This window comes from Loa loa, assembly GCF_000183805.2.
Source record: "Loa loa unplaced genomic scaffold supercont3.510, whole genome shotgun sequence".
Taxonomy (NCBI): domain Eukaryota; kingdom Metazoa; phylum Nematoda; class Chromadorea; order Rhabditida; family Onchocercidae; genus Loa; species Loa loa.
In genome coordinates, this window is record NW_018108690.1 from 6,716 (window position 1) to 20,096 (window position 13,381).

The following is a 13,381-nucleotide window of genomic DNA, read 5'->3' on the forward strand; positions in this document are numbered from 1 at the left end:
AGCGGGAAATGATATTCTTCCATATTTTATTTTGATATTTTACATTTAATAATTTTAATTTATCTCCCACATGCATATTTATTTATTTGATTTCATATTTTTAATTTTAATATTTCATATTTTCTAAAATGGCAATCAAATTTGCAATTAATCCCAACAATTAATTATTAATCTTTTTGAAGTGAATTGGAAATATTTAATCAGTTACCGTAAATTGACTTTTTTTATCAGTATTGTTACTTCAGTTGATGTTTGAATGCCAAAATTTTTTCCGGATTTTCCGGAATTGATCCATTTCACTTACCTGTAAACATACTGGGTAATCACTGTTAGTAATTATCGCTGAATGTATGCCATTTTTGAGGAAATTAAATAAAAACTAGAAATTACTCATAAATACAAATGATAACGATCGATGGATATTGAAAAAAAATTCATCTGTTATTAACTTGAAAAAGAAAAAAATTACGGATGATATCAATCCGTTTTATGTACCTGTAAACATACTGGGTAATTACTGTGAATAGCTAAAACAGAAACCGGTTATGATGCTTATGAGAAAAGAAACTTTCAATTTTAACATGTAATCAGAAATAAATATTAGAAATGCATTGCAATAAGGATAAAACTAACATATGGAAGGATCAATGATAAAAAAATACAATCAAAAATATTTTGAATTTTACAATTAAATGCAACTCCGGAAAAAAAAGGAAATGATAATTCTAATTAGGCCATTAATCCGGTAAGCAAAATAACTTGATCTATCATGATAATAACATTTTACATATCCGATCAACAATTTTCAATAATTTCCAGCCATTTTGAAACTTATAACACAATCAAAAATGCACTTTGATTTCTTACCAGTCCTATAGTATATATAGTATATATATATATATATATGTATATGTATATCAACAATCAACAACGATTTTTCTGCTCTAAGCTGGAATAGCTGAAATCGGATAAGTTTCAGACAATGTCATCGTACTTCTAGATCCATTACATTCAAAAAAAAAAAAGAAAACTCCAGCAATTTCTTTAATTTTAATTTTTTTCAAGACAAGATAATATAATTTTAAAACTAAAACAGAATTGATGGATGACAAAATCCGAAAGTTATCCATCGAAAATTGGACCAGAATATTTATCAATCCTTAAATGAAATATTTCATGAATAATTATCAAGATTTCTCCACCAAAATTTTCTGATTTTTCTTTTTGACTCGGAAAATGTATTAAATTTCAGCTATATCATGAAACTGATATTAATTAACTGTTTATTGCCTAAACAATGTAAACAACAACAACAATATAATCGAACATTTTCATATAATTGTAATTGAAATTAAATTGTTTACTTTTAATGATCCAGAAAATTATGCAAGAATTTGAATAAGAAAATACTGCACAAAATAATTGATTATAATAAAATGTATGTGAATTGCAGAAAATCTTCAAATCAATCAATAAGTCATCTTCCAGCATCGTTTACTCTCCACCTAGGTGGCAGAGATGATCGAGAATTTTCAAAACATCGGGTGTAGCAGCATGCAAATTGATTAAAATGTTTTGTCGGGATCGATTTGATCGAAATGATCCAAAGATATGTATCTGTCCTAAGAAAATGAAATTCGCTCATATTTGCAATGATGACATTTGTTATTGTTAATTATTATTACGTTTTGACTCGATCAAATTATATTTGATTTCAAAATGATCGAAAATTCAATTGAACTATTTGTAAATCGATTGTTGAAACTATCAAACATAATCAATTCTAGGTTGAAATTTAAATCATAATTTACAAATGGTAATTTGGCTAATTACAAGAATGTCCAAAGTCGTAAATTAACAAAAAACTCATTAACTCACTTATACAATTAAATTACTTTTTAAGCGGTATATGTTATCAATAATCTAACCAACCGATTAAACTTAAACTTGAAAAGGACAAAACAAAATTGAACTAGATTGAAAAGGACAAAAAAATTATAAATTCCGTTAAAAGAGGGTCATGAAAGAGTATTCTTCAGCGTATCGTAATATCTTACTAACACTTTCAAAACATGTCGTCGAAGGTCACAATCGTACCATGATCGAATGCATAATCGAAGACTGTGCTGTCATCGTAGAACAGGTTAAAGGTTATGCGTCGACAGTACCAAGCATGTAATTGTATCCTTATCAGAAAGTATACTAGAGAAAGTATGTGGGAAATTTTGCATGCAAGAAATAACTATTACAATTACTACAAATGTTATTTGAAATACAATTCCCCAAATCTAGCCTGCTAATTTTTTTTGTTCTAAAATTTGCATTTTCAAACTTTTGTTTAAAAATTTAAGTGTTGAATATTATATTTACTCGATTTGTAAGCTTACTTAAGTGCTAAATCATTCAGGTGTCCACCCAAACTTGCAAACGACGTGAAGTATATGAAAATGACAAAAACAACCAACCTACAAATTTCGACAACCGAACTTTCACATGCTTGAAGTTTGCAGCACGCAAATTTCGGCTATACAACGTTCCAATTGTCCTGATGGTGAAGAGGGACGGAGCACTCCGGGCATTCCAGGATATCGAGGTGAGGGTGTGGCATTCCGGGTCCTGAATTTTATTTGGGATTCTTATTTTCACTCTAGCAACTATCTGATCATGACCTTTGCAGTTCAAAAAATTTCCTGGAATTCAACATGAGGACTCTTATTTTTTGATTTTTTTTTTAATCGGATGGTATTTATGAAGCATTTTAAATGATGGTGGTTCTTATGAAGTATTACTAATATGCCTAAAGTTTGAGAAAAAAAAAAATTTTCCATGGACTATAATTAACTCAATGCATCAGAATTGTGTGGAAATTTCCTTAACGTCAAAAAAAAAAAAAATGGAGATTTCCTTAATGTGACATATCACAATATACTAATCTGAAAGGAAATAAAAACAGGAAGGCTAATTTTCTTTACTATATATCTTGAAAAAAATTGAAATTTCCATAAGTGATTGGAAGAATGCATCTGAGAAGAGAAATACTGATCAGTTTGATTTTGAAATAATCAGAAATTTCAGAATAAAGCAAATGTTTTTGTAATTTTAGAGATATCTAGCAATTGATAAGATTAAAGGAAGAGCAAAAATACATAGCAAGTATGTGTTCATTGTAAGCTTAACATGGAAAAGTAATCCTGTGGCATGAAATATTGTCTTTTGCCATATGTGAGGAAGAGAATATTTTTTTATGGATTAACGGTTCATGCGATTATGAAAATATTATGACCAGAGATTGCTTGCTAGGAACTATATTGTTCCGATTTAAGAAATAACTGAAGATTTAATAAATTACATTTTGGTTATTAACAAAGCATGTCGATGTGATGCTAGTAGTATTTGAAATCGAGAATGATAAGAAATAAATTGTTATCAGTTCTAAAGCAATTTATCAAAAGTTCGAAGTTCTTACAACACGAAGAAAAAAAATCTCCATTCCATTAGTTCTTCCATTCCAAAAAAATAAGTGTGTTGAGTTTGGTCGGATGGCATATTGCTACCGATGTATTGTACATTTCCGTAGTTTCTGGGTTCGGATTCACCCGATGGTATGATTCATTTGCTGTTTCTTTGTTTCCTATCTAGGTTGGGATTCTTGAAGAATTTATCTGTATATTTAATATTCGGAAAGTATTTAACGGTCACATTTTTTGCGTATCATTTTTCGTTTATCATTTGTGCTGTGTTTACTCTTGCCAATTTCTTGTTAGTATTTCCGTTTCACATTCGTTTTGACTGATTCTATAAATTTTTGATCAAATTTCGGATTTTTGCAAGGAATAACAGCAGTTTCATTTCTTCGTTTTCTTCAGAATGAGCCGAAAGTGCCCAAATTGTGGCAGTTCGGAAATTGATGATGATGCGGCTCGTGGTGATTCTACGTGTATGGGATGTGGTACGGTATTGGAAGAGTCAACCATTGTTTCGGATGTGGCATTTCAGGAAAATGCTGGTGGTGGTCATTCCTTAGTGGGTAAGTTGTTCATCCTCACAGGATGTTTTGTAATGTTTTTTCCCAACTCTAATAATTTCAAATGATGGAAACAAATAATTTCGCATGAATGTGATGTATATTTGAAGTTAATATAGTCCTTATATGACGTTCAGGACAATTTATTTCGAAAGAACGCGGTCAACCAACCAACCTTTCTGGCGTACCCGGTTTATCGCATCAGGAATCCCGGGAAATTACTTACTACAAGGGAAGGAAATTGATCGAAGAGGTGAAAAAATATTACTGGTTAGATTAAATAGTTCAGGTTACCCGGTATTCTCATCAGGTCTTTTAAGGTGATAAAGCATGCGAATTAATGATTAATTCAGGATTTTCTGTTTATGCGATGTTTGTTATAGGTTGATGTTTGAAAAAATAGAAAAAAGAAACGAATTTTGTCAGTACTGCATTCAGTTGAATTTTCAATAATGTTTGCTTTACATTTGGCATGTATTTGCAGATAGCAAGTCAGCTTCGGATAAATCAGCACTGCGTTAATACAGCATTTAATTTTTTCAAAATGTGCGTTTCACGTAATTTTACACGTGGACGTGTTCGGTCACACGTCGTAGCAGCATGTTTATATATGACTTGTCGGCTGGAGAATACCGCACATTTGTTGCTGGATTTTAGCGATATCACCCAGGTATCTCCCGAAGAATTTGGATCACATAGCCATTGCTGTTAAGGTCTCATTGGTAATGTTCGCGTTCGTAGGGGGAAAATTTCTTTTTTATAAATCTTTTCTGTTGCTGTTTTTCAAGTAATTGGCGTCTTATCTTGAAATTTCTCGGGTTTCAGATGTAACGATTTGCAAAATTTTTACGATTTCTTTCAGGTGTCGCTGCGTAATTGTTACTTTTTTTGTCTTCCAGTCCCTTTGACAGCAAAAATCAATTAAGGATTTTTTCGCTCTTCAGCATTTCAAACATCCAAAAATTTTACAGGTTAATGTGTTCGATTTAGGACGAACATTGAATTTTTTGACACGATCTTTGAAAATCAATCTTCCAACTACTGATCCTTGCATGTATATATTACGTTTTGCGGTTTCACTCGATTTTGGTACTAAACAAAAAGAGGTCAGCACAAATTTTTGCAAGATTTGTACTTTTCAACTTTTACTGAATATTTTCATAGAATTTAGCTGTAATAGAATATTAGCAGTTGTTCCTTTGATGACGAATGCATGTAGTTAATGGTTATTAAACCTCACCTGACATGCTTATATTATGGTTTTTCAACGGATTGAACTCTAGATGGCGTCGTTTCATCAGAATGAGAGAAGAAAGAAGTAGTATTCGTTTGCATTCGTTTGCAAGGAAGGTAATTCAAATAGGATTTCGGTAATTTAACTGAGATTAGATGTTTCGTACTGTCAGGGATATCATTTATTTGGCTTGTTAATGTTTTAATCAAATTTTTTATCTTTGCTTAAGAACTTGGCGGGAAAGTGGAGGCTTTGCTCTGTAATTCCCTGATTTTCAAATTGTATTACAATATTTGCTATCACTTATTAATTTTTATTATGATTGTTTCTGCAGGTGGTATCTTTAGCAACTCGATTGGTACAACGAATGAAACGTGACTGGATAGCAACGGGAAGACGACCAACTGGTCTTTGTGGTGCAGCACTATTGCTTGCAGCCCGATGCTATAATTTTAATCGAACGGTTGCCGACGTTGTACGTGTTGTGCATATTAGCGAAGCCGTCGTTAAGAAACGTCTTGATGAATTCGGGCAGACTCCGTCGAGCACGTTAACAATCGATGAATTTACATCAGTCGATTTGGTAAACCTCGAACTTTTAACGAAAAAACGTTTAATATATCTTACTTTCCATAACAAACAGCATAATTGATGTGATAAAACTCTTGCTTATTTGAAACCTCACTTTTGGAAAATCCACAACTTTTTTCCAAAAAAAGAAATTCTCCATTTTTTTTAGGAACACTGTGAAGATCCACCAGCATTTCGCGAATCACGTCGTAAAGCACGTGAGTTACAATTACAGAAGGAGGAGGAAGCATTGAGGAAGATAGAACTTGAGGTTTGTGAATATATATGAATAAATGCTTTAATTTTTATTGCTCGTTGTTATCTTGGCACTTATAGTGTGGATAACATTTGTTAGAAAGGAATGTAATGCTTTTTCTATATACCTGAGAACTCTGTTTTGTATTCATAGTGTGTAGTACAAGGCAAAAAAAAGAAAAACTGCAATTTGAATCAGTTAGTTAGATATTTACAGACTTGCTGTTGTTCAAAATGCAAGGTAAACTTTACAGATGTCACCAATGGAAGCGGAAGTTGAGCGAGCTCTTGAGAAGCGGCGAAAGGAACGCTTCAAACGGACACAATACGCACAGATGATGAGTGGTTCGTTAGGATCTGAATCGGATGAACTTACTCCAGCAGATGCTGTAGTACGAAATGAAATTGTTGATTTAGTCTTTTCTGCTGCAAGAAGTACTACTCCGCTGTAAGTAAAGCTATATATTTTTTGCTTTTCTTTGTTTTTTTTCCTTTTCTTTTTACGAAATCGATGTAATCTTCACCAACCAGTAACATTTAATATTAAGTATTGTTCCAGATCCGATGCCGGCATGTCATCCACTTATGCACCTTCATTAGTTAGCCTTGGCATAACACCAATCAAGAATGAAGTAGAACCGATTATTGAAACGAGTAGTGAGAAACTTAATAGCAATGAAGAACTCGATTTGGAGGGTGAAATTCCACTTTTTTTTTCTTTCCTTAGACAAATAAAGTTTTAGTAATCGGTAATATCTAGTTTTGTAGTCAACACAGTGAGTTGTGATAACTGTGACAAGCGTCGACAGTATAGTTAGCATCGGTTGACTAAAAAATAATTTAAATGTTATCTAAAAAATAATTTAAATGTTAATGTTAGTTCTGGAATTTCTTTACCATGTCCCATATAATGTTATATAGACTATAGTTGCCATATCCTTTTGTTGAATGATGGAATAATTCTGAAAGACAAGAATATGATACTTTGTGAATTTCCTCTGGAATTATAATATTACTGCAGGAATTGATGATGAAGAAATCGATACATATATCCTAACCGAAGAAGAAGTGGATTTGAAAACCCGTTTCTGGATGAAACTAAACGGGGAACATTTGAAAGAAATGGAGCGACGGTAAAGTTTAATGTACTCGTAGTGTTCTGCTTAGCTCAAAAATAATGAGGTAACGCGTGACGCAACTTTGGTGGGAAAACAGGATAAAAGGATATAAAAAAACAAAAAACAGGATATAAAAAAACGTGGAAAGTTTGGAACTGTGACCATCACATGCATGGAATTCTTTTTGGTTTATCTTTTTGTTGCGTAATATAACAGTTTTGCCAAAGCATATTTCTTTTTTTAGGCGTCGTGAAAGGGAGGAAGAAGAACGCGAAAAAGATAATTCAATCAAAAAACGACGTCGAACAAATGGTATCCGTAAAAAGGAGCCCATCGTTGCTGCAACTGCGCAGGAAGCAATGGAAAAAGTTATACATGTGAATTTTCGTGGTCATAATTATTTTTATTGTTATATCCTGGGAAAGCTGAAATACTAAAAACTAGGGCACTAATATCAAGAATAGAACATCAAGAACAGAATCATTTCAGGGTTCATTTCAAAATTAGCTGACGACTTTCAAAAATTTCCTGTCTTTAATACGGAAATTTCTTAACAAATTTTGCAGGAAAAGAAACTTTCAAACAAAATAAACTATGATATTCTAAGAGAAATCGAAGATGCAGATGAAACTGTTATCAGACCTGAAATGGACTGCAGTACAAGTGATGTAAAAGAAGAAACCAGTGAAACTAGCGAGCACACGGTTTTTTTTTCTCTCTTCCATTTTAAGTCTTTCTTTCTGTAGTGCACCCTCCTATCTTAGAGAACAACAGATCGAACTAAGCAATTGGTTAGTGGTATTTCCCGGAAATGGAAAGTACTTCCTGTGTAATTCCCTTAAGCATGGACTAAATGACAATTACATTTTTGGTAATTATCATCCCCATTGTTAATCAAACTTCTAGGGACAAAGTCATTCTTTATAATTTCTATTTGTAATGTTTTAATCCATCTGATATCCATCGTGAACTCAGAAAGTCGACCGATAGGTTAGAAGATGAAATTAAATTCATAACATTGACAAAAATACGAAATTGTTGATCCTCTTCCAGGATTTATTTCAAGTTAATCTTCACTTCAAATTACTTGCTTTATGAGGTAAATTTCGAACTCTTTCCATGGAAAAAATTTTTCTCAAAGTTTCAGTTGTTTAAAGATAGTAGAAATCTCACCTTAACTACAAGGAAAACTCTGAAAACTAGGAGACGTTTTCGACCAAACGTCAATCTCGCAACGAAAAAAGCAGTTGAGCAAACAATTTCAGTTATAGCTGCATCGAATGCTGCCAAAAAAAATGCCAGTCAGGAAGAGAAAGGTAAAACTAATGAGAAATTGTATTTTTGGATCTCTTTCTAATCCAAGAATTTTATTTCTTGGAAAAGGATTGGGATCCTAAAAAAGAAAGCACTTTGTGTTGGAAATCTCAACTTATTCACTGGAATTGTGTGAGTAATATTGAAGACTGACTTTATCAGAGGAAAACATTTATCTTGAAGTATCAGAATGCACTTGAAAATTAAGAAAAGTGACTCTCATTATCAGGATTGTGAGTTACGATTTGAACTACAGACTAAGCTTGCGAATCTTTTGCAGAAAAGTATATCTAATCTTTCATTTCTGTAATATATTCCAGAATCTACAAAAGGCTTATCTATGGCGGATGAAGAACGTACCCCATTTGTTGGCGAAGTGAAAACGAACGAAAGGTAATTAGAACTTTATTTGAGACAAAGCGCTTAAAAATCCATCCACCCTTCCTTGTGATAGTTCAATTAATGTTTATGTTGTCTAATGTTGGGATATTTATTTTTATTTGCAGAGGATATACTGGAGCTCAGTATCGAGTTACAAGCGATGTTGGTAGTGCGATAACAGAAGCTGGCATATCCTCTACATCAGTAGAACATTGCAGTCCATCCGTTTCACTGCCCAAAACAGATAGAGTGGATTCTTCCCAAGCTGGGACCTCCCATTCAACTGCAGAGTTTATGGGAAAGGTTGGTCGCTTTACAAGGAAAAGGCCGGCGAAATTAACTGTTGGAGAAAGTTCCGAATTAATTAATTTTAACTCTAAGAATGCAGCTGTAACAGAAATACCGTCCGGAAAACCGCGCATGGCTAAAGCAAGATACGCGAAGATGCAGCCAAATCTGAAGTCTGTTCAAAAAACTGACAAGTCTGTCGAACAGAACTGTCAGAAGTCGTCTCTAGCGGTTGCATTTGAGGTTCCAGGAGAAAACAATATCGAGGATGAGGGTAGACAGCAAAGGAAGGGAGATACAGAAATCCCTTCAACACCCGGGAATTCGAAAATGGAAGTCGTAAGTCCTGAAGGTGTCAGCAAAGAGTCACCGGCGCAAAATACTAGTGAGATGCATTCCACAAAAACAAAAACGACGGGAGTTGTTGCGACTGGAAAAACGAGAAGTCGGTATTTGAGAGTGAAGCCTAATTTGCTGAAACGATCCGAAACACAAGCAAGCGAGGTTAGAACTCGAATTATCAATCAAAACTAATTAGAAATACTAATGTATACCTATAGACGTAAACATCTTAATTTGACGACTCCCTTCCTCATTTCTAGAATTAGAACTACCTGGTGTTAATTGAAGTGATTGAGTGTCCTTTCCTTCCAATTTCTGTTACTGGTTATGCTTTTATATATGACGATATCCCACATTTTATACTTTTTTTCGTTCTTTTTAGAAATATTTTTGTTACAGAAATCCTGACGAGCTGTTGAAATGTTGCTTTTGAAGAATGAATAACAGAGAAATCTTGATCTGAGACATTCAGTTTAAATATGTATGCTCAATGTAAGTAATGTCTTTTTGTTACAAAGTTTCCATACTGTATTATTCGCCTTGCTAGTATGGATCTAACTGTTCTGCTCAAATTCGTGTTTTATATTTAAAAAAGAAAGGAAAACATGCACATAAGCATTAGAACTTAAAAGGTGATGTTTTTAACCGATTTTCCCTAAGAATCTAAGAGACAACTGAAGAATGAGGGTCCAATAGGATGAAATAGAATTGTGATTGAACCCAACATAGCAGCTGTGGCTAAGGCGCTACAGTACTCCGTAGTCTTACTGATTTATGCCTCATGAGAAAATAACTTCAGAATCGGGAAGATTTCGATTAAAAAGCAGCACAGAAGAGAGATTATTCATGTATTACTGTTGTGACTTCTTGCAGACTAGTACCGCGAGAGATGAATTTTCTGCGTCTAGTTTGGTCACACTTCGCATTGTATTGATTTGTTACTATTTCTTTATGTTGATCAGATTTCCCGTAATATTCGATATTTTTTATCAATATTAAATGTTAAATCTACGTTTTCTTTTTAAATATTTTTTACCATAATACTGTGATTTGTCAAGCTGCAATCATGAGTAATATTTAGAACCTTCTTCCAAATAATGAAATGATGTTATTTTGCAATTGGGAAGCACCTTTTTTCCGGATTTCCAAAATAATTTCACCTTGCCGGGCAAGTGAATAATATGCTTTGGGTGACCGGTCATTAATGGATAATGTGAATGTTGCTTTTAAATTTGTTCCATATTTTTATATTCTAGTCGTGCTAATTATTTGCTTAAAGGGGTGATATTTTCTTGAAGAATTGCTTAATTTCGCTTTTTGCTTCTTGAAATGTTGAGGAATGTGTAAAATGATGATGTTTTAGCATCAATTTCGAAATAAATCAAAAACAGTCTGTTCCTGACAGGTCGAAAATGGTTTTTTCCACTGCAAAACGTTTGGCAGTTTTAAAATGCTCTGATAACGTCTTTTAATTTGGAAAAGGCATTTTCATTTAATGGGGGATTAGGGAATTAATGATTTTACTTTCTACAGTTGAAATATGTCAACACATATCTATGGTGATGTGGGAACGAAAGATCAATATCCATAGACGGTGCGTCGTATGGTCAAAGAATATAGACAAGTGAAAAGAAGCAGCAAAAGTCACGATGAACCAAATAATTAAGAGCCTGATTCCACATTGATAAATGTGGACTAATTTCATGAAAGATTTATAAAAATTTTCATGAAGGATATACGACGCGTCGGCTAATTACCCGTCAGCAGAACTTCTAAAACGAAAAACCTGTTTTAGATTAGCTGTAAAAAAGTTTCCATCCCAACTGTTGGTACTTTTTGCCTCTGTAGCCATTAAAGTTCCTTGTGCTTCTGAGATCTTAAAGTCACAGTAAGGAGTCAAGAATTTCTCGCGTTTTTGTTACTAATACTATCACGTCGGAATTGGCCCTGGGATGGTGCTGGTCGTTTTACTGGTCGATGGATACCAGTTGTTGAGTGGGACCGTTGTACATTACCGTTACCTGAAGCCAAATGAAAATGATTGAAAAAATTTTTCAAACAAGTAATGCCAACTTCGTGTTATGAGGATTTCTTTAGCTCCCCTCAATTTTTGATCTCAAATGATGTATCAATATAGAATTAAGATGTGCATCTGTAGAAATTTGATGAATTGCTCATTGTGTGTCAGGACAAATAATATGTTAAAGATCACAGGTCAAAAAAATAAGTACTAGAAGTAAGAGTGTTCCGGATATTTTGATGGGAAAACTAAGCAGTTTACCTCCTTGGCCATTGCCTGTTGTTTCATCGTCTGGTGAACCCTTCCGATTTGATGGAAATTTCGTCGCATACTCGGCATTATATTCACTCATATTTGGCACCTCCGCATAAACCATAAAAAACTCACCCGTTTTTAACAATTCACCCATTTTACCGTATGATAAACTCAACGAACCCTTAAAGATTGTCGTAAAACCATTCCTAAAAGTAAGAGAACAACTTGCCTAGTACTAGTAGTGACTTCAATCTTTTCATGAGTTTTAGAATACGAAATCAAAGCGAACTGGATGAAATATTATAAAATACTGAAATAAAAACCATTACTTATCGGATATCGTAAAATAAATAGGTTTAAGGGCGGTTACGGTACCAGAATTCTTCCTTCCTTCTAGAATCTAAAAGCAAAAGTTTCCTTAGCATAACTCAGAAGAGCTAACCTTAGCCGCCAAATATCACCAGCGGAAATATTATCACCAACATCATTCCATACACCCATTAGAACGGAACCTGTCGGATCCGCAACGCGTATAGTCCGAACATCATGTCCCTGAGGCGTGCGTCGTGACTGACCTAAAATGTAAGGCAAACTGGAATTCATGTAAGTACTCCCAATCAACAACCCTGGATTACTTTCGTATAAATAGTAAAAAAGAAATTGTGTTTCTTCTATCAGTTGGTGATAACAATTCCGAATCATTAACGTGTGGAATTTAGGAAATGAATTAAATGGAAATGAAAATATTATCAGATAAATGTAATGAAATGAAATGACTTTGACTGAAAGGAAAACATACCGAAACTGACATGAAATTAATTAAAATAAACACGAACTGGAACAAAATAAAACGAATTGAGCTTCAGCTGAACCGAACAAAGACAATACTATCAAAATAACTTTAGACTGCCGATCTAGGTCTAAAATTGAATAACTTACCAATATCAAGAACAATAAATGTCAGATTGACATTTTTCATATTTGGCATTAACTGTGAGATCGAATTGGGCCGAACTATATCACCTGACATAACTGAAATTTGGAAATTGATGATAAATTTAAGAACTAGGATTAGATCGATAGAAATGAGTAACATTTAGAAAGATAAAAATTGTGCAGATAGTGAAAGTGTACGTCATCTATATGCTAATCTACTCCAAGTAAAAGTTAAGGATTAACATCCGAGAAAAATACACTGTAAAAGGTTATCAAAATTGAAAAGAGAATGTAAAAACTTGAAAGGTTCTATAACAATAAGTAATCAATGACTTGAAAAAAAAGAAGAAACAAAAAGTCAAGAATAGTAATAACTGAAAGCGAGAAAAAGCATAGAAATGAAAAACGCCAGAGAAGCAAAATTGACTGCAAGAAAGTATGTTAGTAGAGATTGAGAAAATATTACAAATATTTACATGTCAATACGATAATAGAGATACATACAAAAATATTCTCAAACAATTACGCATATAGATGGAAAAAAAAGACGCCCCATTCAGATTTGATTGGGACATCGTGTAAATTTTAGATCTCAACAGTTTACATATGTGAAAAAGTGAACTGTAGTAATTACTGTAGTAACT

At 33.3% G+C, this 13,381-nt stretch overlaps 3 protein-coding genes across 3 annotated transcripts; 2 read left to right on the forward strand and 1 right to left on the reverse strand.

The window, feature by feature from the left end:
• Window positions 1–2,020: 2,020 nt before the first annotated feature.
• LOAG_07164 (hypothetical protein) lies at window positions 2,021–2,706 on the forward strand (the record flags this gene model as incomplete). The annotated part of the gene is made up of 2 exons (XM_003142698.1): window positions 2,021–2,175; window positions 2,511–2,706. The coding sequence occupies 2 exons, from the start codon at window positions 2,021–2,023 to the stop codon at window positions 2,704–2,706; spliced, it is 351 nt and encodes a 116-aa protein (XP_003142746.1).
• Window positions 2,707–3,861: 1,155 nt separating this feature from the next.
• LOAG_07165 (BRF1 protein) lies at window positions 3,862–10,066 on the forward strand. Its single transcript, XM_020447356.1, has 15 exons — window positions 3,862–4,027; window positions 4,162–4,277; window positions 4,509–4,694; window positions 4,996–5,130; window positions 5,593–5,841; window positions 5,998–6,099; window positions 6,338–6,531; window positions 6,643–6,779; window positions 7,105–7,216; window positions 7,446–7,578; window positions 7,768–7,905; window positions 8,349–8,517; window positions 8,836–8,908; window positions 9,022–9,688; window positions 9,926–10,066. The coding sequence occupies exons 1-15, from the start codon at window positions 3,868–3,870 to the stop codon at window positions 9,932–9,934; spliced, it is 2,580 nt and encodes an 859-aa protein (XP_020302405.1). The 5' UTR covers window positions 3,862–3,867; the 3' UTR covers window positions 9,935–10,066.
• A 1,154-nt stretch (window positions 10,067–11,220) lies between these two features.
• Window positions 11,221–12,844, reverse strand: LOAG_07166 (hypothetical protein). Its single transcript, XM_003142700.2, has 4 exons — window positions 12,741–12,844; window positions 12,244–12,376; window positions 11,808–12,007; window positions 11,221–11,547 (listed from the first exon to the last, which is right to left on the reverse strand). Exons 1-4 carry the CDS (start codon window positions 12,829–12,831, stop codon window positions 11,423–11,425), a joined length of 549 nt encoding a protein of 182 aa, XP_003142748.1. The 5' UTR covers window positions 12,832–12,844; the 3' UTR covers window positions 11,221–11,422.
• Between the last annotated feature and the right edge of the window lie 537 nt (window positions 12,845–13,381).